This window comes from Mytilus galloprovincialis, chromosome 13 (genome assembly GCF_965363235.1).
Source record: "Mytilus galloprovincialis chromosome 13, xbMytGall1.hap1.1, whole genome shotgun sequence".
Classification (NCBI taxonomy): Eukaryota; Metazoa; Mollusca; class Bivalvia; order Mytilida; family Mytilidae; genus Mytilus; species Mytilus galloprovincialis.
Genome location: NC_134850.1, coordinates 38398062 through 38425634, shown reverse-complemented (window position 1 = coordinate 38425634; position 27573 = coordinate 38398062). Strand labels below are relative to the sequence as shown.

General features: G+C 31.8%; 1 protein-coding gene across 1 annotated transcript in view; it reads right to left on the bottom strand.

Moving 5' to 3' along the window:
- LOC143057334 (uncharacterized) overlaps positions 1-27573 on the bottom strand; it is a 52419-nt gene that overhangs the window by 7670 nt on the left and 17176 nt on the right. The window contains exons 11-30 of the mRNA XM_076230635.1: positions 26653-27145; positions 26087-26301; positions 25584-25770; positions 24709-24882; positions 23213-23629; positions 22206-22356; positions 21692-21828; positions 20455-20537; positions 19734-19905; positions 18871-18982; positions 18368-18575; positions 18007-18198; positions 17020-17242; positions 15020-15368; positions 13749-13803; positions 10727-10768; positions 9582-9785; positions 7449-7598; positions 6962-7027; positions 4197-4548 (exon numbers count right to left, since the gene is read on the bottom strand). Coding sequence (XP_076086750.1) covers positions 4197-4548; positions 6962-7027; positions 7449-7598; positions 9582-9785; positions 10727-10768; positions 13749-13803; positions 15020-15368; positions 17020-17242; positions 18007-18198; positions 18368-18575; positions 18871-18982; positions 19734-19905; positions 20455-20537; positions 21692-21828; positions 22206-22356; positions 23213-23629; positions 24709-24882; positions 25584-25770; positions 26087-26301; positions 26653-27145 — 3982 coding nt within the window. The remainder of the gene's footprint in view (positions 1-4196; positions 4549-6961; positions 7028-7448; positions 7599-9581; positions 9786-10726; positions 10769-13748; positions 13804-15019; positions 15369-17019; positions 17243-18006; positions 18199-18367; positions 18576-18870; positions 18983-19733; positions 19906-20454; positions 20538-21691; positions 21829-22205; positions 22357-23212; positions 23630-24708; positions 24883-25583; positions 25771-26086; positions 26302-26652; positions 27146-27573) is intronic.

Genomic DNA, 27573 nt, shown 5'->3' with positions numbered 1-27573 from the left:
GTCGATGTATGCACTCTATGTTTCCTGTCCAATAATCTATGGAAATTTACCCATTTTCATAGATTTTTTAGTGGACAACTTGTGATGTCATAATTGAAGGCAGGAATTATTGTAAATTTTCAACAAAATGTATTATTTCCTATCTAGGCACTGTGTTAGCTATAACATATTGTGATATTTGAAATTTTATATACTAAACAAGAGGCTCTCAAGAGCCTGAATCGCTCACCTTAATTCTTTTGGTTAAATCTCTCATCAATGATTATTTTGGCTTTTCAATTTATTTAAATGTTTTTTGGATCGTCCTATTTTCTTCAAAAGCCAAAAAAAATAATCATTTTCTCCTATGTTCTATTTTAGCCATAGGAGCTATGTTTCTTGACATACAAGGAAATAAAATATAAAATTTATACTAGATACTCTGAAACTCATTTAGCCTAAGTTTGGCTGAAATTGATACAGCAGTTTCAAAGGAGAAGATGTTTTAAAGTAAGTCAACATGATGAACAAATTGTGAAAAAAAGTCTTTAAAGGGCAATAACTCCTTAAGTGGTCAATTGACAATTTTGGTCAATTTGACTTAATTGAAGATCTTACTTTGCTGAACATTATTGCTGTTTCCAGTTTATTTCTATCTATAATTATATTCAAGATAATAAACAAAAACAGCAAAATTTTCTTAAAATTATCAATTTAGGGGCATCAACCCAACAACGGGTTGTCTGATTCATCTGAAAATTTCAGGGCAGATAAATCTTGACCTGATAAACAATATTACCCAACGTCAGATTTGCTCTAAATGCTTTGGTTTTTGAGTTATAAGCCAAAAACTGCATTTGACCCCTATGTTCTATTTTTAGCAATGGCGACCATGTTTGTTGATAGATCATAACTTCGGATACAATTTACAAACTAGATACCCTAAGGAACATTCAGTTAAAGTTTGGAAGTATTTGGCCCAGTAGTTTCAGAGGAGAAGATTTTTGTAAAAGATTACTAAGATTTACGAAAAATGGTTAAAAATTGACTATAAAGGGCAATAACTCCTAAAGGGGTCAACTGACCATTTCCGTCATGTTGACTTATTTGTAAATCTTACTTTGCTGAACATTATTGCTGTTTACAGTTTATCTCTATCTATAATAATATTCAAGATAATAACCAAAAACAGCAAAATTTCTTTAAAATTACCAATTCAGGGGCAGTAACCCAACAACAGGTTGTTTGATCCATCTGAAAATTTCAGGGCAGATAGATCTTGACCTGATAAACAATATTATCCCATGTCAGATTTGCTCTAAATGCTTTGGTTTTTGAGTTATAAGCCAAAAACTGCATTTGACCCCTATGTTCTATTTTTAGCAATGGCGACCATGTTTGTTGATAGATCACAACTTCGGATACAATTTACAAACTAAATACCCTAAGGAACATTCAGTTAAAGTTTGGAAGTATTTGGCCCAGTAGTTTCAGAGGAGAAGATTTTTGTAAAAGATTACAAAGATTTACGAAAAATGGTTAAAAATTGACTATAAAGGGGAATAACTCCTAAAGGGGTCAACTGACCATTTCCGTCATGTTGACTTATTTGTAAATCTTACTTTGCTGAACATTATTGCTGTTTACAGTTTATCTCTATCTATAATAATATTCAAGATAATAACCAAAAACAGCAAAATTTTCTTAAAATTACCAATTCAGGGGCAGCAACCCAACAACGGGTTGTCTGATTCATCTGAAAATTTCAGGGCAGATAGATCTTGACCTGATAAACAATATTACCCCATGTCAGATTTGCTCTAAATGCCTTGGTTTTTGAGTTATAAGCCAAAAACTGCATTTGACCCCTATGTTCTATTTTTAGCAATGGCGACCATGTTTGTTGATAGATCAAAACTTCGGATACAATTTATAAATTAGATACCCTAAGGAACATTCAGTTAAAGTTTGAAAGTATTTGGCCCAGTAGTTTCAGAGGAGAAGATTCTTGAAATAGTTTACGACGACAGACGACAGACGACGACAGACGACGGACGACGACGGACGCCAAGTGATGGCATAAGCTCACTTGTCCCTTCGGGACAGGTGAGCTAAAAAGGGGGCCATTTTAGGATCTTACCGAACCTACTCCTTTGGACACAATATTCAAGCTTGATACTATTTTAATTTGGATTGTGACTAAATTTTTGTCATAATATAGGTTTCTGACACAAAATAAATGTGGTTAAAGATATTTCAAATCTATTTAAGTATTCTTGTTGAAACTACTCAAAAATACGATATTTGAAAAATTTTGAAAAAAAAAAATAAATACTCTTAAAATAAACAGCTGCCCCATGAGCGCATGATACGCCCGACGTCTTGTGTGGAAGTTTTATGCAATAATCATAAATAGTTTCTGAGAAAGTTTTAAGCAATTACCATTTATTGCTTTTGAGACATGGCGGGACATGTGAAACCCCTCCACCCTGTTTTTTTTTTTTACAAATATCACTAAAATTAAATTTTGAATCAAACCAAAAAGTATACAGATCTTTAGATTAATATAACAAAGAAGTGTGTACAGTTTCAAGCAATAATCATAAATTGTTTTTGCGATACGGCGTGACATGTAAAAGAAACCCTCCCCTTTTTTTTACAAAATACTCAATAACTCAAAAATAAAATTTTGAGTCATCACCAAAAAGTATACAGATCTTTAGATTATTATAACAAAGAAGTGTGTAAAGTTTTAAGCAATAATCATAAATCGTTTTTGAGATACGGCACGACATGTAAAAACCCCCTCCCCCTTTTTTACAAAATACTCAATAACTCAAAAATGATATTTTGAATCATCACCAAAAAGTATACAGATCTTTAGATTAATATAACATATAACAAAGAAGTGTGTAAAGTTTTAAGCAATAATCATAAATCATTTTTGAGATACAGCGCGACATGTAAAAAAACCCTCCCCCTTTTTTACAAAATACTCAATAACTTAAAAATGAAATTTTGAATCATCACCAAAAAGTATACAGATATTTAGATTAATATAAATAAGAAGTGTGTCAAGTTTTAAGCAATAATCAAGAATCGTTTTTTAAATACGGTGTGACATGTGAAAAAAAAAAAACACACCCCTGTTTTAGTTACAAAGTGCTGTAACTCAAAAAGTTTAAATCTTATTTTCACCAAAAAGTATAAAGATCATTTGACCATCATAAAAAACAACTATATTAAGTTTCATGAAAGGAGTAGGTCCGGTAAGGACTCATTTTGGCCTCAAAATTTCAGTTTCATCTGAAGAAAGATTTTGACCACTTTTTAAACACTTAAGTGTCTATTTCACTTGATTCATTTAGTTTAGGTGAAAGATTTTAACTGATTAAGTCATTAAAAACGATCCGATTGAAGCTCAAATATGAAAAATCTCTCAAATATGCCAAAAATCGTCACTTTTCAGATTGTTTTTGTCAAAAATGAAAGTGGCCGCATCCATGTTCATCCACAACCTTTATATATGTTATGTATTATCATAAAATACAACTTACATTGCAATATTAAGGATGAACACGAATGCGGCCACTTTCGTTTTACACAGAAACCGTCTAAAATTTAACTAAAATGATAGAATTTTGAAAATTTCAGTAATTTAGCATGACTTAATGGTGCTACAACCCGATATATGTGCCTTGTGTTGTCAAAAACAGCCCATATTTATGTAGCAGAAGCATTCAACTGTCCAATAAATAACTAAAAGTTTACATTTTAACAATTTTGTAAAACTGTTATATTTTTGGGCCAAAAAGGGGCCTTACCGGACCTACTCCTTTAGATAAGTCGTTCTCAAGTTACGGTGCGACATGTTTACGCCAGACAGACAGACGGACAGACACCGGACATTTGTATACCATAATACGTCCCGTCAAAATTTTGACGGGCGTATAAAAAATTGGAAAAAAAATTCTCCTCCCCCCATCCAATTTTTGAACCCCCCCTTGGAGCAATAACCTCAAAACTTAATCCCAGCCTCCCCTTTGTAGTATGGAACCATGTACTACAATTTCAGAGAAATCCATAACACTTATTGTCTGGAAACTTTAAAAATGCTTGTTTTTGGCCAACGCAGACGACAATGATATTTTTTTGGTCGTAAAAACCCAGTTAAAACCTACACAAGCTGACCATTATAAAATATAAACCTCTTATACCTGGGTTTAAACTGGATACCCAATGTGGTGTTGTTACAGTAGAAAGAGCTGATTGTGTTTGGCCACCTTTCTCATTTGCATACAATATAGTCTGGTGCAATAACTGTTGGGCATTTTCAAGATTATATTCTTTCTCTGCTGAAATCATTACTTCTTGCATGATTTTTTCTGTTAGCTTCGTAAATTCTGTTGCTAATTCACCAAGTGAGTAATTTGTTAGAGGGTAATTCTCTTTTAATCTATGCAGATAAAGTACAGGCACCTCATGGGTTACAGATGATTTATATTGTAGGATCATTCGCTGAAGATTCCCTCCAATCAATGAATGCCCTGATTTCAAAACAAGAGGAGCCTAAAATAAAAACAAACTGAATAAATATAGTCATCAAAATAATTAAACTCAAATTTCAATATTTTAAAAGTAGACAAGAATGGCCTTGGTATTTGAGTGGTAAAAGTATTCCTGTATCACTAGCATGTCAATTTTGAGATTTTGAATTTTAAACTCAACTCTAAAAAAGGAGAAAAGCCATTCTAATGCAACAACGTTTGTAACATTCATTTTGATTGGATAATGTCACTTATTTACATGGCATCAATTGACAATTGATGCTATGGGACGTATGCGCAAGCTCAGACGGCATATAACATATTTTAAATACATGTTTTAACGTTGTTTTCTGTCAGTTTCATTAGAATGGAGATAACAATATTGTATTTTAAGCTCCGATGGCATCAATTGGGGATTTGATGGTCGCGAATACCCGTTTACTGCCTCCGCTAATGCGTCGCCAGTAAACTTAATTTGCGCCCATCAAATCCCCAATTGATGCCATCGGACCTTAAAATACAATACAGTTATCTCCCAAGTAACACCTTGAGTATAATCAATGGCCAAATAAAAGTGGATATTCTAACTTTAATTGTTTTAGTTGATCTAGTGTGTAGGTATTGCTAAATGTAAAATTTTGAAAGTATCTTAAGAAAATTGTATATGTTTTATTTTGTTTTTTTTAAATATTTAAGCTTGAACTAGTAAATTAATTAATCTTAGTCAATTTTTCTAAGAATTCCTCCCTTTTAATTTTTATTACATTTTTCCATAGTTTCATATGTGACGCCACACCTCAACCATTGAAATTTTGGTTAAAGTAAAGTATATGATATATGAACAATATGTAGGCAATGGCTTAAGGTGGTGCAATTACACAACTAAAACTAAAAGCAGTCAAAGATTTTACTAAAGTATGCAAAAAAGAAGGTTCTAACAAATTTCGTCAACATTATAATCACTTCAAAATTACATCTCTAATGACCCAATTTGAGATTGATAAAACAATTGGATATTGCTGGATATCAACTCAAAGTTATCTAATTTCAGTACAAAAATAAACAAGTCTTGGCGAGTTTATTATTACTATTTAAATTAAATAGCGAGAGTTAATATCAAACAATATCCAATTTTCACAAGTTGTTAAACCTATTTCTCTTAAGGAGGCTCGCGGGTATAAGATTTTCAGAAAAAAATTAAACATTAATTTTTCATTACAAATTTTATTGATTACCTTAAGTAGCTGTTACGTTATCATATGGTACAAAAATCATTCCAAAAAATCAATTCGCGTTGGCCCCAGCTGACTTTTAAACTGTAGATGCCATTGAAAAAGCTTCAAATTATCTCCCTTTGGTGCAAAAATGCCATTTTTTGGCATAAAAATTGAAATATCTTTTTTAACTCATCGGTGACCTATACTTTTTATTGTTGTTTTCGAAAAAGCTGTACATAGACTAAATAATTGTAAAATTTTAGCGATTTCTGTAATTTAGTTATTTTTTTATTTCGATATTGCCGCTATTTCTCCTATTAGTTCAACAGAAAAAAAGGACATTAACAAAAATGTATGCTCCTTTCGAAGGCAGATTGTGAGCGTAAATGAACGGTGACCCCATTTTTTTATTTCATTTTTCTATTAAGTATAAGATAAAGTTCATTTATAGAAAAATATAGAGAAATCCTATATTAAATAAAAAATTTCATTTAGACCCGCGAGCCCCCTTAAGGTCAACACTCTCATTATGTTAAATCAAAAATTCTGTGAATAGTTGTTATAGTCTTTTGAACATTCAAGTATGACACCATATGTCCTTTTCCAGTGTCAAACTTTAACATCAGACAATTTTAAGACTTTTGACATGATACAGAATTTAATATTAATTTGACAAAAAGAAGACTGTCAGGTGAAATGTATGAGCATAAATATATCATTAAAGAAATCACATATGTGATCATGTGTCCATTGCCAAGGACAAAATGTACATGGTCTTCAAACCTTAGAGAGTAATAATTGACCTAATGAATAGCCAATGGAAATGCTGTTATATGTCATTCAAATTAATACAGATTTTTTCTCATACCACACTCTGTCAGTGTGCAGTGTGATACCAGAAATATCTATTCATGAAGGATATAGATAACAGGCCACAACCATAAGAGAATTATCTTTTTCTAAAACAATTAGATATTGTAACATATCTTTTAATCATATTTTTTTAAAACACAATATTATCAAATTTCATTATTTTCAGGACTTGTAGGGACAAAATTATGAGTTAGTGAACTTATTAACTCTTTTGCATCTTCTATAAAGCAATATATATGTTATATGAAAATCATAATAACTAACCAAAATAAAATAGAATATCCACCTGTACAGTATTGTGATCATCACCACTTGATTTAATTTTCTGTGTTAATGAATACTTACAGGGTGGACCCTAGCACCTCTTACACCTCTGGGTGTACTTGCATTATTGTTTCCATTTTCAGGATCCTTTGAAAAATAAAAATACTCTCATCAGTCACATATATATCTTCATACTTTTACAATCCTTAGCAATGTTAAATCCATTTTATTTTCAATTTCGAACAAAATTGCTGTTTCAAAACTTCAAATTTTGAACCTTCAAAGAGGTAAATCCCCCACAATAAGTGGAGTTGGCAGGTATGGATTAATCCAAACTGAAGGCAATAACTAAATATTATTATACTACTATAAGTGACACAATAATATCTTAAAGGTGTGAAATTTCTGTATAAAGTCAATTATTATGTAGAATTCATAGGTGGATCCAAGGGGAGTCCCCCCCCCCCTTTTCTAGGAAATATTTGTTGGCCTTGGGGATTATCATATCTCTGGGGAAGATGAATCATTGTATCATCCTATTCAAAATCAATAACTGGATAATATTTACCCCAGATACTATTCTATCAACATCATCATCAATAACTGCTGGGTTTTGCAATTCAGTATGAACTTGATGTTCTGTCTCCCCTCTTTCTCTTACATGAGTTGTACCCATTTGCTGGACATTATCACTTTCTCCATGACTGTGACCAGTTTGCTATGAAAAAGAGAGATATGTATAATTATTTGATCAAATGGCTATAAATACTTTTGCCCCCTCATTAGTTGAAAAGGTAGGGAATCTTCTTTGATAAAAAATAATACTTTTTATTAGAAATCTTATTGAATATTTCAACTTATAAAAAGTTAAGCAACTGTCATAGCAGATAATATATATTGTGTATAAAAATAGTAGTTAAACATCTTGAGACGATACTAGAAATAGATGATTAATAAACTAGAGGCTCATAAGAGCCTGTGTCGCTCACCTTGGTCTATTAAACAAAGGACACAGATGGATTCATGACAAAAATTTGTGTTTTGGTGATGGTGATGTGTTTGTAGATCTTACTTTACTGAACATTCTTGCTACTTTCAATTTTCTCTATCTATAATAAACTTGGCCCTTTAGATACAGAGGAAAATATTTTGTAAAAATTTACAAAAATTTACCAAATAATTGAAAGTTGTTAAAAATTGACTATAAAGGGCAATTACTCCTTAAGGGGTCAACTGACCATTTTGGTCATGTTGACTTACTTTTAGATCTTACTTTGCTGAACATTAATGATGATTACAGTTTATCTCTATCTATAATAATATTCAAGATCATAACCAAATACAGCAAAATTTCCTTAAAAATACTAATTCAGGGGCAGCAACCTAACAACAGATTGTCCGATTCATCTAAAAATTTCAGGGCAGATAGATCTTGACCTGATAATATTAGTGTGATCTTGTTGTAATTAGGGGTGTACAGAACTTTACACCGTTGTTGAAAATTCATACACCTGGAGGTGCAGCTGAATGGATTTTCAACAACGGTGTAAAATTCTGTACACCCCTGATTACACCAAGATAACGAATTTATTTCTTATGAAGAATTTCTTTACTCATTTTGAAACCAAGATGTAACATTGAAAAATGGTAATGAAAAATTTCAACGTCATTGTTAAATACCTTTTTTCATTATTTTTGGAAAAAATCAGAAAATTTTATGTGTTCTTTTGAAATTTTTGTCCTATTTTTTTTTTTTTTAAATTTTATTATTTTCTTTCTTTTTTTATATTTATTTATTTAAGTCAAAATTTTATTTTCTAAAAGTTTTGGCAAAATTTTATTTATCCCGGGTATCTAGGGTGGGGTGTTATTTACACCGGGGTAATTAAACAATCAAATTGTAGTATTTTTGCTGCATAAGAAATAAACATTTATCGGTCGTCCCACTGTCTATATCACTCTGTTCAGCTCTTAATATTATTCCGTATCATGTCTTTGTGACGTCAAATACGTTGACCCGGCCTTAATAACTTTGACCCGGACATATTAGCGACGTCATAATGTTTGAACCGACGTTAATAACTTTGACCCGAACTTATCAAGTCATCTTCAAAACACTTCTGAAACACGCAAATATAGCCCGATAAATCGATTATCAGATTATCTGCATATTGATATTGTAAAATATCAGCTGCTTGACATTATATGAAGACTTTTTGATCTCGTTCGCTACGCTCACTCGACAAAAAGCTTCATATTATGTCTCGCAGCTGATATTTTACGATATCAACATGCAGATAACCTGATAATCGGTACTTATACCCCATGTCAGATTTGCTCTAAATGCTTTGGTTTCAGAGATATAAGCCAAAATCGACATTTTACCCCTATGTTCTATTTTTTGCCATGGCGGCCATCTTGGTTGGTTTGGCCCAGCGGTTTCAGAGGAGAAGATTTTTGTAAAAGTTTACAGACGCAGGACGCCAAGTGATGAGAAAAGCTCACTTTGTCCTTTGGGCCAGGTGAGCTAAAAAGTATTAATATAAAACAACTATTGACTCTTGATATCAGTTGGTACAATTAAAAAAAAAAAAAACAAGAAATTTAATCTATCCCTTGGCCTCAGTAAATATCATATCTCTGGGTAGGAATGAATCATTGTATCCTCCTCATTAAAAGTTAATGACTGTATAATATTAACCTCAGTCACTATTAGATCAATATCATGATCATCAATAACTTCTTGGTTTTGCTGATGAATCACAGGTGAAATCGTACGCTCAAATTCTGGTACTGGTTCAGTATGACCTTGATGTTCTGTCTCCCCTCTTTCAATTACAGGACTAGATCCACTTTGCTGAACATCATCCCTTGCAGTCCTTTCTCCTTGAACGTGACCAACCTGCTGTGAAAAAGAGTTACATGTCGTGAAAAATGAATTCTGAAGTAGGCAAAAAATAAAGGTAGGGGTGGTACATAATTTTAGTATAAGTTTAAACTCTAACAAATTCAGGGTATATAAAACTTGAAAATATTTGACCTTTGAATAAAATAGAAGTGCATATCAACTTTCAATTGTAGGATATAATTTTTCATGAAACTTCATAGTAAGTGTTACAGTTTTAGCCGTAAAAGGAGTTCCTATGGGAAATTGCTTTGTCTATATTTACAGATGTGCAACCTTTAAACTATTTTCTTGTTATAGACATTTTTTTTTTAAATAGACCTCAATTAAAATTAAAATATGGGACAAGAAAATAGATTAGAGCTGGAATTTGAAATTATATAGCAATTAAAAAATGACTACTTTATTTCTATGACATTAACATTTGAGAATTTAGTAAGAAGTAAAGTTGAGCTGTGGTAGAAAATAAGTAGTGGAAATCCAATCTAAAAGAATGTAAGTATGCTTTGTTTTTTTCTCTTTGTGCTCTACTAACACTGATGACTGCACCTTTAATCATCCAGAGCAGTTTGATAAAATGTATTACCTGGAGGGTAAGCATTACAATTTTACCCAAGTTAGATTTGCTCTTACTGCTTTAATTTTTAACCTTAAGCTGAATTTGACACTTATCGTGGCCTATGTTCTATTTCTAACAACAATGGCCATGTTTGTAGATGGATCAAATCCCTGCATGGATTAAAATTTTAAACTAGATACCCTTTAGTACCTTTGGAACATCTAGATAAAGTTTGGTAACTTTTGGCCCAATTGTTTCAATTTTAGAAGAACATGGTTTACGAAGACAAATGGAAAACAGACAACAGATGACAATTATGAATGCCAAGTGAAGTAGGGAGCTCACATGAACTTAAAATTACATATACAAGTTAAATACATACCAAAGATCTACTATCTAAATTTTCCATAGGAAATATGGTTCTCTAAAAGAAAGGCAAAAATAAAAAATGAAGATATAATAATAAACTTAAAAACAAAATTAAGAAACCTTAATAAGTGTTATCAATGAAAGCCATCTATTTGAATATTATATTGAAAAAAGAAATTACTGATTTAGACAAGAATGCACTCGCTGAAATGTCTCGCCTTCTTTACTAACCATTAATATTATGTTGATAGTCTTTAACTTAAAACTTTCCTACAACTATCACATCAATTTAACATGATCCAAGAAAATGAGGTCAAGGTCAGATAAACCAAACTGGAAATACATGTACAGCTTACAATCATTCCTTACACCAAATATAGTAGACCTATTGCTAATTGTATTTGAGATATGGACTTAACCACAAAAACATACCATGTTATCATATTACTCATAATAAAAGAGAAATTAAGAATACTAAAATTCCTAACTTTTTTCCCCAGTAGTCACTGAACCATGGAAATGAGGTCAAGAACAGATGGAAACTTCATAACATAAGGCATCTATTGTGGATTCATTATTATTGGTGGGATACTAATTTTTGTGAATATCGTTGGTACAGGCAAACCAAAAAATTAAATGTTCAACAAATGTCAAATTGTATGTATTCCTGTATGCAGACTTTGGCAAAACCTCGAAATTAAATATCCACAAATATGTAAGTTTTTCTTAATCCACGAAAATAAATATATCCACAGTATATACAAGGTATTAAGGATCCAGGTCATCTAACTTCTGAAATATTATGATTATAAGCTTTCAAGAGGTAAGCAGCCGAGACTATATCACATATGTAACCTTTAGTTGCTTGCATTCATGTCCTTCGGACTTTAGGTGGATAGTTTACTGCAAACACCATTGAAAGTGGTGTTCTACTTGAAAAAAATATCACTAAATGTTGAAATAAGTTTATCATCACTTTGTAATCTGTAAAACATTTTTCACTACCAACTAGGTAACAGATTAGTTAAAAAATACTAATACAAGTGCAAACACCGAAATGTCTTAACTGCCTTAATTTACTGAACATTAATTTTATGTTGAAAGTCTTACAGATAAAGGTTTTACTACTAGTATAACATAAACTTAACATTTTTAAAAATCCATGACAATGAAGTTGAGGTTTAATAAATCCTGTCAGACAGACAACGTAAATATCATTCAACATGCAGACATCTTATACGTTCAGGCATTTCACATTCAATTTTTTACGGTAATATTCTTTACAAAGCACAAAAATGTGGTCATTCACCTCAAAATCTAACAAAACCTTTAAACAGACTTATTAAGAACGGATATAGTTACTATACTATTATCAGGTCATTAAAAATTGCATATTTTGGCTTTAAAGAATATTGATTCACTTCTGGTGGGGTTTTGTGTTTTTTCTTCTTTAGTTTTCTATGTTTTCTATGTTGTGTCATGTGTACTATTGTTTGTCTGTTTGTCTTTTATTTTTAGCCATGGCGTTTATATTAGATTTATGAGTTTGACTGTCCCTTTGGTATCTTACATCCCTCTTTTATAGGGTCTTTGCATTAGAAATAAACACATTAATTCTAAAACCAGTTGTTGTCATGATATGGTTTATATTCTTCTCATAAATTTTATGATTGCATAAAACTAAACCCCTAGCGGAAGGGATAGTACTTGATATTCATATGATGAAGACATAATCTTTCAATCAGTTTAATTGAGGTCTGTAGTTGGTATGTCAGTAACTGCTAGTAGTCCTTTGCTAATGAATGTATCATTGTCATTTTGTTTAGTTTCTTTTGTTACCTATTAAGATTTTTTTGTAATTGAGTTTTACTGTGCGTATTGCTGTGCGTTTGTTTTTTCTACATTGGCTTGAGGTACAGGGGGAGGGTTGAGATTCCAAAAAACATGTCTAACCTCACAGCATTATTGTGCCTGTCCCAAGTCAGGAGCATCTGTCCTTTGTTAGTCTTGAATGATTTTAAATTTTAGTTTCTTTTGTATATTTCAGAGTTTAGTATGATGTCCATTGTCGCTGAATTGGTGTACATTTTTGTTTAGGGGCCGGCTGAACTACGCCTCCGGCTGCCTGAGTTTCTTGCTGTATTGAAGACCTATTGGTTGACTTCTGCTGTTGTTTGTTCTTTGGTCGGGTTGTTGTCTCTTTGACACATGCCTCATTTCCATTCTTAATTTTATGTACAGCACACCTTACAATTATTCCATACACCAAATATAGTTGACATATGGTAATTGAAAACTCAAAAACTAAAGATTGACCAATGAACCATGAAAACAAGATCAAGGTCAGATGATACCTGCAAGACAGACTTTAGATATGTACACTTTACAATAGTTCCATATACCAAATATAGTGACCTACTACTTATAATACTTTAAAACCTGATCAAAACACAAAAACTTTAATACATTGCCAAAATACAATCAAAATGAGGGTGAGGTCAGATGAAACCTGCCAGACTGACATGTACCCTTTACAATCATACCATACACCTCATACAGCTTTTGACCTACAGCTTATACTATCTGAGAAACCAATCCAAACATGTTACTATAAACTTGATCACTGATCCATGAAATTAGGTCGAGGTCAGGATAACCCTTTCTACTGGACACATAGTCTTTTCAAGGAACCCATATACCAAATATAGTTATCCTACTACTTTTTTTTAGAAATTCAGTCATTTTTTTTCCTCATTTTTCTCTTAAGCAATGCCGAACCATGTAAATGAGATCAAGGACACATGGCCATATCACAGATGAAAAAAGGTAACATAAGGTATATGCCATCAATTTATGAAGCATCCAGATCTGGTACATTCTGGAAAATAAAGCTTTATACAAATAGTTTACACTGCTGACACTGTCTGTCTCAGATACTGCAACTAATGTATCAACAACAACAACAAAATGTGGACACAGATATGCAAGTTTATTTGCAATAAGACAAAAATCTTAACAAGTATATATACAATTACCGTTGGGCCATTCTGATCAGCTACATCTGGATATTGAAATTCATTTGTACATGTTCTACAATAGATTGAAGTAATAATCATAGTATTTCACAATAACTTTTTTAAAAGGTTAAATGTTGATAAATATATTAATGTCATTAGTTATTTTTAGGCTGCATATTTAAAACCTCATTTCATGATATACATCACAAAGAACAACCTTTGAAGGTTATACAAAACACAATATTTGAAGGTAAGAAAAAGTACAATCTATGAAGGTACTCTTTGAGTTCATACAAAATCCTTTTTTTTAAGGCATGCTGTTTCCCACACATTGGCTTTTACGAGCCCATAACCATATGAACTAAAAATATTAAAAAACAAAAGCAAATTCCAATAAAATTGTGACCGGTTGACAATGTGTTTCCATTTAGGAGATAACTGTATTGTATTTTAAGCTCCGACGGCATCAATCAGGGATTTGATGGTCGCAAATTAAGTTTAGTGGCGACTCGTAAGCGGAGACAGTAAACAGGTATTTGCGACCATCAAATCCCCAATTGATGCCATTGAAGCTTAAAATACAATATTGTTATCTCCATTCTAATGAAACTGACATAAAACAACGTTAAAACATGTATTTTAAATCTGTCATATGCCGTCTGCGCTTGCGCGTATGTTCAATGACATCAATTGTCAATTGATGCCATGTACCGGGAAATAAGTGACCTTATCCAATCAAAATGAACGTTACAAAAATTGTTGCATTAGAATGAGTTTTATTTATGACGTCATTCAAAGTACTGGTTTGGAGAATTTTTACGTCATTTCCTCTAAATTCAATAATGATGTTTTTTTATCCTAAATATTTTATTTGGAATCATATAATAAGAATGACCATAAATCTGTCCTATTAGAATAGAAATAATTCATTGTGCTATTTTTAGACATTGCTAGCAAGTACCTGGCACATGGAATTCCCTAATGACAAATATCCTGTCAGAGAAAAGAAAATCTCAACAGATAAAAATTGGTGAAAAATATCATGTCTCTCATCCAATTAAAATACAGCATTGTTACATAAGCTGGAATTATCTCAAAAGAACATTCAGTTAATGAGAAAAAAATATTTCCATAAATATATAAATAAGACCAATTGGTGACCTTGGCTATTTTCTGCTCTTTGGTCTGGATGTTGTCTCTTAGACACATTCCTCATTTCCATTCTCAATTTTATCTGTCAATATGCCAAAGCCTGAACTATCAATGTCAAATATAATACTTATAATTACCTGTTTCTCTTTATGTAATATTCTTCATAGACAACTACGATAATGGCCTGTGTTAAGAAAACCACTAGTGCTATACAGCCGATAACTATTCCAATAATAGAGCCTAAACTCAAAGCTTTAGTGGTCTCCTTGGATACACAATCAGGATTATCTATTGGACATCTACATTCATATTCATTATTGCCATCTATACATTCCAATGTACCTAAACATGGTGAACTTAAGCATTCATCAATGTTTTCTTCACAGTATACACCAAAATATCCAGGTAAACAGACACAGTCATAATACAAGTCAAAACTTTCTGCTCTGTGGGTACTGGTGCAGGGGTAGTTACTGCCATTCTTAGCTATAACATGAAAAATAAAGGCAGAATATTAGTGACAATAACAAATGTTGCATAGAAGAGAAATTGGAAGAAACCATTTTGGCAATTTTGAAATCAAATAAACTAGAGGCTCTCAAGAGCCTGTGTCGCTCACCTTGGTCTATGTGCAGATTAAACAATGGACACAGATAAATTCATGACAAAATTATGTTTTGGTGATTGTGATGTGTTTGTAGATCTTACTTTACTGAACATTCTTGTTGCTACAATTATCTCTTTCTATAATGAACTTGGCCCAGTTATTACAGTGGAAAATATTTTCTAAAAATTTACAAAAAATTATGAAAATTGTTAAAAAATGACTTTAAAGGGCAATAACTCCTTAAGGGGTAAACTGACTATTTTGGTCATGTTGACTTATTTGTAGATCCTACTTTGCTGAACACTATTGCTCTTTACAGTTTATCTCTAGCTATAACAACATTCAAGATAATAACCAAAAACTGCAAAATTTCCTTATAAAAATTACTAATTCTGGGGCATCAACCCAACAACAGGTCAGATTTGCTCTAAGTGCTTTGGTTTCAGAGTTATAAGCCAAAATCTACATTTCGCCCTCATGTACGGTTTGTAGCCATGGTGGCCATCTTGGTTGGTTGGCAGGGTCACCGCACACATTTTTAAAACTAAATACCTCAATGATGATTATGGCCAAGTATGGTTAAATTTGGACCAGCAGTTTTAGAGAAGAAGATTTTTGTAAAAGATTAGAAAAAAATACGAAAAATTAGTAAAAAATGACTATAAAGGGAAATAACTCCTTAAGGGGTCAACTGACCATTTTAGTCATTTTAACTTATTTGTAGATCTTACTTTGCTGAACATTATTCCTGTTTACAGTTTATCTCTATCTATAATAATATTCAAGATAATAGCCAAAAAACGGTATAATTTCCTTAAAATTGCCAATTCAGGGGCAGCAACCCAACAACCGGTTGTCCAATTCGTCTGAAAATTTCAGGGCAGATAGATATTGACCAAATGAATAATTGTTTTCATGTCAGATTTGCTCTAAATGCTTTAGTTTCAGAGGTATAAGCCAAAATCTACATTTTACCCCTATGTTCTATTTTTAGCCATGGTGGCCATCTTGGTTGTTTGGCCAGGTCAAGCCACACATTTTTTAAACTAGATACCCCAATGATGATTGTGGCCAAGTTTGGTTCAATTTGGCACAGTAGTTTCAGAGGAGAAGATTTTTGTAAAAGCTAACGACGACGGACGACTCCGACGCAGGACGCAAAGTAATGAGAAAAGCTCACTTGGCCCTTTGGCTAAAAATGAATTAAGGATATTTGAGTTATAAGTTAACGAGACAACAACCATATGACACAATACCAAAAGACACCTAGTAAGTAACATCTGAAAGGTTTTGTTATTAAACAGGAATTATACAAATGTAAGCCAAACAAGAGACCAATATTTATATTTGAATACATAATAAAACTATGATTTTCATTTAACATATGTCTGTTTTAAGAAGACTTTTTAAATTGTCCAGTTAACCATCATATTAAATTGCATCCTAAATATGCATTAAATAGTTGCCCCTGAACACTAATAAATCATCAATTAATCTGTTTTATTTATAATAATTTAGGTTTCCACTTACGCTGGCATAATCCATCATTATGACAAGGTGACTCCATTAATATGAACTGTATTGTCACAACAGTTGATGATATATTCATTGAATCTGAGAAGTAGACTTTTAGTAGGTCAAATCCAGAAGAATTCATACTCTGATTGTAGAACAAACTGGTGTAAAGCCAGGATACTGCATCCTTGTTGTGTGGTAAAGTTTTGCTAAAATTACCACATGGTTCACCCACTACCTGCAAAAAAATGTAAGATTTACAAATTAGCAACTGAGGCCTCATAATTGAAGTGACTTTTTATTTATGATATCAACCATGCAAACAAACCAATACAAGGTCATATTGTATCCATTTTTGAATATTTGGACAGCAGTTATTTGAGATTTTTTCTACCTAGAAATTAAGTTTTAATTAAAACCGAAGAAGTAGAGAATTTATAAAAGTACAAGATTTGTTAACAATAACCAATGAGTAAGGAAATTATTATTTGTATTTCAACCACTTGTTTATTTTTTGTTGTACAGCCAAATCATTCAGTGAGTTATTAAATTTTTCAAGAGTAATTCAAATTTCCAATTGTCAGAACTCTTGAAAGAGCAATACCTAGTGTATTTACTCATTAGAAGAGTCCCTTTTTTAAACAATACAATAGTTAGGTAACCAACAACTAATTTTTGGGAATTTTTTTATTTCCTTTGCAATAACAATAATAATCAATTTCTAAAATTTTGAGATTTTCTACAAAACAGAATTTTCATTACAATTATTTTACAATTTTCACCCACAAAGGGAATCAATTAGGAATAGAATATTATATCTTGTTAAAATTCAAGCACAAAGAAAAGTCTCTTTTATGATTTTAGTGATTTAAAAAAAAAAAGATTTTACATAATTTTCCCCTTCTGAAATTATAATAGTGAAATACTTATGGTACAACTTATTTTATACACAATGATCTGTACAAAAACACCCTATTTCTATTCACAAGGGCAGAATCTTACATTTACAGTAGTTTCACAATTCAGTGTCATGGGTGCTGTTGTTTTTTCATTTGTAAACATAAGTGTACCATGCATAGGTTTTTGTACATTCATAGAGAGATCTTGTTGTTCCATATCAAATACTCCAATTACAGCAGTGAATTCCTCTGTCCATTTATTCAGGTTAAATATGGTTTTCTGTTCTAGATATACCTAAAATATATGTCAATGAACATTAATGATGTGTTGAAATTTCATACTTTAACATGTGACCTAAAAAAAAAATTATTGAAGATTTTAACTTCCTTTTATTCAAGAGACAAAATATTATAATATTATTAAGTACATAAGTGCTAATAATAGCTCTAAAAGAGGTTCCTACCAAAACTGGTTCTGTTGGATCTGATGATAAAATAGATTGTCCATATTGGGTCAAGAATATTTCTGGTGGGTCATTAGAATCTATAATGGTAATGACAATTGTTGTTTCACTGCTGGCTGGAGGTATATCATCATTTGTCTGTATTTCTTGAAGGATGATTGTTAATGTTTCAACCCCTGAACAATCTGTACATGGAGTATACAACAGTCTACAAAACAAAACTTTCATTTATGTCTGAAATTTTATCTAGTCAGCTAATACATTTGTCAGTCATAATGTAGTTGACTTAAACTATACTCACTAACCTGAAGATGCATGTAGATTTATTATCTCCCCTTTAAAAATATCAGAAATTGATAAAGACAACTTGCTTTGTGTAATAAATTAGACATATGTCAGGAATACAAACCATGAAAAAAGGAGAATGGGACAAACAATCCAACTAACAGCCATATCCCATTCTCAATTTCATTGGGTATTGAGAATTTGCTAATACTACTTACATTCCATCCTCAAAAAGCAGTGGTTTACCAAGTTTGTATGTCTGACTTGCCAGACTGAATTTGATTACATCCCCTTCTTCATCAGTTGCCTCCAACTGGTATTGTAATGTACCTGAGAAATGACATAAAAAAACATATAATGTGGATTCATTTATTATTTTTTAGCACCAACTTTCATCGATGAGTAAAACTTGCATTTTCGTTGATATTTAATTTTGTGGTTTTGGCAAAGTCTGCATATGTTCTTTTAGAAAATTTTAATTTATTGACCATTTTAGTTTGTGGTTTCCCTTTACCCACAAAAATTGGTATGAAACGAATATTTATGAATCCACAGTACCTGTAGCTATTCATTTATCAATGATATTTACATAATAAAAAAGAATTAAATAATTGTACTATCATTTACTACCATGATAGGTATGAGCTTTACTACCATGGCTCATACCTGAATTATTTGTTTGTGTTCTATTTAGATGTAAACAATTTCTGAAATTGCAAATTTTTTGTACTCTTTGTTGGATATTTTTTTCATTGGCAAACATATTACATCTTCTTATTTCTTTATGACAGACACAGAAAGAAAGGGCAAATTTTGTCTATGAGAGAGATATAATAGTTCAATACATTTTAAAACTGCATTAAATGTTACGATAGCCCAATATATATATGCCTTCTGTTTCTTATTTGATACCTTGTTTCAAATTGCCATTATCCCTTATTTTGTTCAATACCTAGTGTTTGAACTTGATCTTTAGTGTTTTTGTCACAATACAAGATATCTAAACTGCAAACAAATATATCTTACAATGTTTATGTGCCTAATTTTTTTTAGATATTTTCCTGACCTATATTTTAATTACCTTCATCTTCTTTGATTGATATAAACCTGTCACTGGTCAGTACTGGAGGAGAATTATACACTTTATTTGAAATAATAAACACAGCAAATTGTGTTTCTTCAGAGAAATATGAGACAGATTTGTCAGTTTGGTTGATTTTATCCACCACTTCATCTCCCCATGTTTTGCAAACCTTCAAAATAAAATAAATAACATTAAATTAAATTAAATATGATATATAAGAAACATACATCTAGAAGCTCAAACTCACCATGTATTTATGAATGCCACTGAAACTGAGCACCAGTAAAACATCAAAACAACAAGGTGTATGCCATGTTAGGCAAAGTATGTCTCAATATTTATTAGACATAGAGCTCAGTACTTGTAATTGAACCCAAAGTGTCTTCAGATAGGACTGACTGCATAGCAGATAAGAAAATAGCCAACACTTACATTATAAAGTTCAAGACCAAATATTGCAATATGGAAAATTAGTTATATGTAACTTTAAGTTATAAAAGACAACCAATAAGCAAGAAGAGTTAACATTGCTGAACTATTTACTAAATCTAGATCTGTCATCCATCTAGGGAATTGTCAGGACTATTTACAAAATGATGATAACACAATAGTCTGGACATGTCCCTAGATGAGATAAACCTTGAACAAAACAGCAATGTTAAAACTTTCCTAAGCCTTATAATTTTGAGTTTTATATTCATAAAAACCTGAACAATACCTCAACACTCTTTGTTTCATCTCCATTATCAGTATCCAATGCTTTACCACATGTCATACTACTCAACTGCCATTGCTGTAGACCTGTAATAGGAGAAAATTACACAAATTTTACTAGGCATTAACCTATATTACAAGTTATGTAAATCTGGAAAGAATTGTACCCATGAGAGCACTAATTAGGCCATTTTCTATAAATTTAATATTTCCAAGGGACATATCTCTTTTTTTTAAAAAGTCAATCAGCCACCATTTCAGAAGTTGTCTGAGATATTGCTGAAATTATTCTATAGTATAAGTTTTATAAAAGGCTAGCAAGAATTGTACCTGAAATAGGGCTAAAAAGGACATTATATCCAATGGGCACAATTCTTTGAAAAAAAACCCAGTCAATTGGCCACAATTATAAAACTTGTCATATTGCTGATATTAATCTTTAGTATAATATCTTTAAAAATCTGGCAAGAATTTACCCATGAGAGTGCTATAAAGAACATTTTCCCTAATTTGATATTTCCAAGGGCCATAACTTTTTTTAAGAAAGTCAATCGGAAAACAATGAAGAATTTGTCTAAAATATTGCTCACATTAACCTATAGTGTAAGTTTTAGTAAATCTGGCAAGAATTATATCCATGAGAGCTCTAACGATGCCATTTTATACCATAAATTTAATATTCCCAAGGGACATAACTTTTTTTTTTTAAATGGATCGGCCACCAATATAGAACTTGTCGAACAAGTTTTATAAAAATCTGTCAAGAAATGTACTTGTTAGAGCGCTAGCAAGACTGGATAATGGATGCCCTGTTTTTCGATGTTCCCCACAATGCGTTACACAGGGGACAAAAAGCTTTTGTCTTGTGTAACTGGGGATATTTAACGCAATACCTAGGAATATTTTTAAGGGGATTTAAAGAATGTTAAGGAAAAGTTAAATGTGAAAAGGAACCATCCTGAAGCAAGATATTTTAGATCATAAAGATATAAATATACTACAAATTTTAGATTCAGTCAATTACTCATATAACTTTTTCAAAATTACACAAAAAATAAAATTGTTTTTGCCTATTCGTCCTACTTATTGGTTTTGCTAGTTGCACTGTAAGGTAAATGGTTTTGTTACTCTGTGAATTTGGAGCATTGTCATTCCTCATTTTTGCTATGGTGTTTGGAACTTTTAAAAGGTACTTTATGTATTTTACCAATTGTTTTACATTTAAAAAAATATGTACATACCAGTATTCCAGTGAGCTAGGGCAGTTCTGGTCTCTTCATTCTCTCCAACAGTATCTGGATATGTAATATTTATTGGTCCTGGCATAGGCAGATGACCAACTGGTATCACAGAAAATGTCATTACCAAGGAATGTATTCTGTAAAATGTATGGTAAAAAAGAAAACTATAGATTACATATCATAACTTTTATTATATTAATTTTTGTCATTTAAGGTGGTACCCAACACCTTTACAAAAGTCAATTTGGCTAGTTTAATTTTCATGAAATTTTGACAAAGTATAACTTTGACCCTTTGACAAAAATGTGAAAGTTTCAAACTTTTGAACCAACCGTTTTATCAGAAAAATTATACTGGTTATATATAGCAGTTTGACAAACAGTAATTTTGATCATTGAGAAGCTTAATATTGCCTTCGCAACGCAACGTTATTAAAACGTTTAGCTGATATTACAGAGTTATCTCCCTGTAGAGTTAGGTACCACCTTAATAAATCATCATATAATCACAGTACCTCTTGTACAATAATCTGTCCACCATATCAACAGTAGTTGCTGGGTTAACTATGTATGGATGAAAATCAGTTGAAGAATCAGATCTGTACTCTGTTGTTAGATCTTCTTCAGATATTGGCTGAAGTACAATTGTCTGTCCTGGTATCAATCCTATATTAATATGAAAGTAGTACATAGCAATTCCAGGTCACAAATTGTGACAAAGTATAAATGAGATAGTGAAAGATTGATGCTGGACCATATGTACTCTTAACAAAGTGCTTATGCTTCTGCTCTACAAGCTTCAACTATAATGCACCACTGATGCATTGCTATCAATTCTATTGACTTATATTTTTTCCCAGTATATATGATAGCTTAGTTAATTCTGAACAGTTAATTGCAATCTCAATTACAGACTATAAAATTCTTTAAGTAATTTAAGCAAAATTAATATGTGAAATAAAGCTCTCACTCCTAAGCAAAAAAATGTAAATTCTTATCCTGTTACCTGTAGTTTTTAAAAATGGTGAAAAAATTATTTCAAAAGATCTTGCAATTTTAAAATACAAATGTACTAATACATGAGTTTCCGTTATTATGAAGCAATCTATGGATAGTATATATATGTAGTATGGTATCCTGCTTTTTTTGCTAGCTTACTATTACATTCAAATTGAATTTATCTTCTTAGTAACTTTTAATGTTTTCTGCTTGCTGTTTACTTAACTGAAACATTGAGAATTTTAAAAAGTACAAGGATTGATGGACTGGAGGCACTTTTCAAAAACCCCAACCACCCATAATATAGAATTTTCATTTTGCTTCTATTTTTTTCAAAATTCTAAAGAAACCATTGATGCTTTCATTCTCTCTACCCCCTTTTTCCCCCCAATTCACTAGGTCTGTAACACATAGTATTTCAAATTTGTGCTTCACATATTTCCAAATTGAACTACAAGAAAACTTCTGGTGCAGTATTGTTGTACAGATACTCTAGCTTACTGGAATTCTATAGAAATTTTACCTTCAGGAGTTGTTAAAACAATTGTCTCTGCATTTCTTTTTCTCCGTCTAGAGTCTGTTGAAACATATTCTACAATATGAATTGATTCTCCATGATCTGATCTTTTTATTATTGATTCTGTATTAGTTATCAGTACACTTCCTAATGACTTGTTTGTACAGAGTTCTGCTTCATTACAAACTCTCATAGTAAGAAACAACGTCCTGCCAGGTTCCATATGGAATACACTTGTCTTATTCTGTGTTTGGTCCTCGGATACATTCCAAAATGTGTTCTTTAGTTCTGACAGAGGTCTTACTCTTACATCATCAATTAATAAATACCCATCTTTGATAGAAGCTGATCCTGATATGTTATACCCAACCCATGCACAGGGGAAAATATCATCTTTATTTTTATCTGTTCCAATACACAAATCTGAAGAAAAAATAAAACGAACTGGTATTACTACCTTTGACTTTTATTAAAGCATCTATAAATTCATTCTGAGATTGGTACAAGTGTCCATTTGACATCATGCCCCATTATAACCAGATGCTCCGCAGGGTGCATCCTTTATACGACTGCAGTGGTTGAACCCTGAACAGTTGGGGCAAGTATGGACACAACATTCAAGCATGAATTAGCTCTGAATTTGGATTGTGATTAAGTAGTTGACACATCATAGGTTTCTGACACTTTAAAATTATTTTTTTTGCTATTGAGCTATACGTTATGCTGTTGAATATTAATCCCCTGAAGAAAAAAAATATTTGTAGAAAAATTCTTTTTAATTTCTGAAATCTGAAATGAGAAAAATTTTACACCCCACATTTTTTTTCAACTCCCTGTTTCCTTATTAAAAAAAATAATCTCAATTCTAATTTCTAATGGAGTTGGCAACAATAACTACTCATTTAAATACATTATAAAATATTAAAATATAAAATGACATACAGTCATGGTTAAAATTAATATTTATAAACAGTAACTTCTAAAAATAAATTTACAGCTGCATATCTCAAGACAATCATCATTTCTTAATACATAATTTTCAAGCAGTGGAAGGGAGGTAATCAAGTTATCAAACATATATATAAGTGTTCTTTTAAATTTTAATTGGATTACCTCCCCTTCACTGCTTTTAAATTTTCTAAATTGTCCTGTAACCAGAAAAACCCTTGTTTTCCCCCATTTTTGTCCCTAGTTGCTTGATGATTTGAACCATAACACCCCTCCCCCCCCCTTAGAGATTTTTGCACTTAAATACAAGTTATTGACTGAAAACTAAAAAAACATTATTTTGGCCCCAAATTCCTAGACATCTGGAACCATAACCCCCAAAACCAATCAAAACCTTCAATCTGTGGTCTTAAACATTAATGGTACACTTTCAGAGCAATTGGAATGCTTATACACAAATTGATATCCTGAAAGTAGAAAAATGCTTGTATATGTATATTACACAAATGATGTAGTTTGAATTCTCAAAATAAATCTTAATCATGTAAACTTACCATATTTGTTAATGGTTTTATCTTCACTAACAGTAAATGTAAATCCTATACTATCAGGATCTGTACTCTCCATGGCATCTGAAGGTATCACTGGTTCATCAAATGGTTTAACTTCTCCTAGGACAGTATTGTTTAAATTATCTACTTCTGGTAGTTCTAACAAAGGAACAACACCTAAAAACATAAGTCAGTACACACCTTAAAAGAGTTTAATAGCATGGTAAAGTAATAATGAACAATCATTCCATATCAATGCTAAAATATAGTAATTAAGATTAATTTCATAATAATATTCTGTATTAAAAATTTTGAATACCTTAAATAATTTGTTAGCATCAAAATATAAAATATGCCAACAAAACACATATTTAAGAGGGGGGTAGGACCTTTATCGGGACACCAGGATCCAGTATTTTTAAGCTCAGGATTTTGGGATTGACCCTTTCGGGATCCCGGAATTCTTTTTTCGAATTTCGGGACCTCAGGATTTTGTGTTTTTAAGCCCGGGATTTCGGGATCTGGTGTTTTTAAGCCCGGGAATTTGGGATCAGGACCCCTCCTACCCCCTCTCATTTAACAATGCCTAGTGATGTTTCATAACCTGACTGGTTTCGGTCCATAGCAGATGATACATTATATGAGCTGCATCAGTACACCATTACTATATTACCCATGTAATAATTTGCTATTCTAAAATTACATAAACTAAACTAATTACTAATTCATTTCAAATGCTTTAATATGCTGTTTTTAAACCCGAGAGAAACATAAGTCTTAAGGTGCCAGAATGTGTGTTGAAGTTTGGAAAATGTTTGATGGGACATAAATGTACATGATAAAATAATGGTTAATAACCAGTAATCTGTTAAACATACCATATGTATCATTCCATTGAGTAGGTTTCCCACCTCCATTGACACAGATAATAGACACGTAATATGTATGGTTATGTTGGAGAATGCCTTCAAATGATGAATTAATGCCAGTTACATTGAGGCCTACTGATTGAAATTCCTGTAGTTCTGTTCCACCAGGGGTTTTACCAATTGCCCAAAAGTTTTCCTGAAAAAGATGTCATGCATGGTGTTCAAGATAAACATATTTTACACTTTTAGTATATAGCTGTGTTTTGCCTCAAATTGACGTTAGATCTACTCTGAATCACCTTTTGAAATCAAGCAACAATCACTTTGTTGTTGTGACGTCAAATGTTTTGAATTATGATGTCAAAGTTTACAAGAACCAGTGTGATTTTACTTAATGGCGGACAAATTTGCATACAAGTGTAAATACATCTATTGTGTTCAATTGAATTCAATTATTGTGTCGTATATATATTAAGCTAAACTTCAATGACTTATAATTCAATGTAAGTTACCTTTACTTGACTTTCATCATCAGTACACCTCCAAAAAGCTTTAATGGTGCTGTTTGATGCCTGGAACCTGACTGGCTGGAACTGTCCTCGGGTTACGTCAATATAAATTGGGGAAGTCAGCATAATGTCAAGGTCAAACACAGGACCTGTGATGTCAATGTAAAATCCTGAAGATGAGGATACAGCACCATCTCCAGATCCAGTCACAGCCCTTCCTGTAAAAATAACCACCAAACAAGCAATTTTTAATTTGCCTTACAGTAGACTTGAACAGTTTTACAATTTTTTCCTTATTTACAAATGTGACATCTGTTAACATCCAATTTTCAACAATGACTTATTTAAGCATAGTATATTTTTCTTTTCAACAGCAGATCCGGGGACCAGAACCCCCCATCTCCCCCTAGTTTTTTACACAATCAAAACTTTTGAATGAGGATATATGGTTGAAACATCCCTTTTATCCAATATAAGAATTCTATAAATTTTAAGACAAAAATGCAACTCAACAGAGTATGGAAAGCCATTTGTATTCTTACACAGACTTTATATTTTGTAATTCTTACCTGTAAGATAGTATATTATTGTTTTATTATATGAATGTCCAGTTTCATTCAAATCCATGATATATGGTAAAAGGTTCAAGTTTGTCAAAGTGAAACTGTAGTCCATAACTTTATCCAAGTTGCAATTCTGGTCACAGTTGTATTTAGAGCATTCCTCAAAGCAAGGGATACATGGTTCTACAACTTTTCTAAAGGGTTCAATATCTGTTAACAACTTGTCGCTCCCAATACCAACTTCATACTTTATTATTGGGTTACTTCCACCTCTGAATGAATCACCATAGCGACAAAGTGCACCAGTTGGTGGTGGGAGTATCAGATTTTTGAAAACTGCCCTCGTAGAGAATACATTGAATATATCTGTAATCTCTGGTACAAAATTGTTACGATTGAAAACATGCAGCACTAGTTTTGTTGTTTCACTCATACCAGGGATTCCACAGAGCTCAGTTATTTCCTCATCATTAATAAATACCACAAGACATAAAGAAATCTGAAATAAATAAGTCGTGACAAATATAACTTTTGCTATCTTATAGCAATGAAAAAGGGTGACAATTACACCCAATACAACATTAAAAAGGGGGCCTCACTTCATGTTTGTCCCATGGCTCTTTTAACACATGGCTCTTTTAATTATCAATCCAATTAAAAAGTTTGTAATAGATCTCAAGACACTAATATTAATCTACAAAATTTCCAGTTTTCAGTGTATTTCAAGATTTCTGAGTTGTTGGGTTGACTTATACCAACATCTTTTATTTAAATGAAAAATCATCAAAAAACAGCATATTTACAAAAAAATGAAATTGAACAGCCTGCAGTTATTATTTAAACACTTATTATCTTTGAATTATGCTTTTGTTATTTTTCTGCTAATAAAGGAACACTCCAAAATCTAGTACTGCTATTTTGAACATG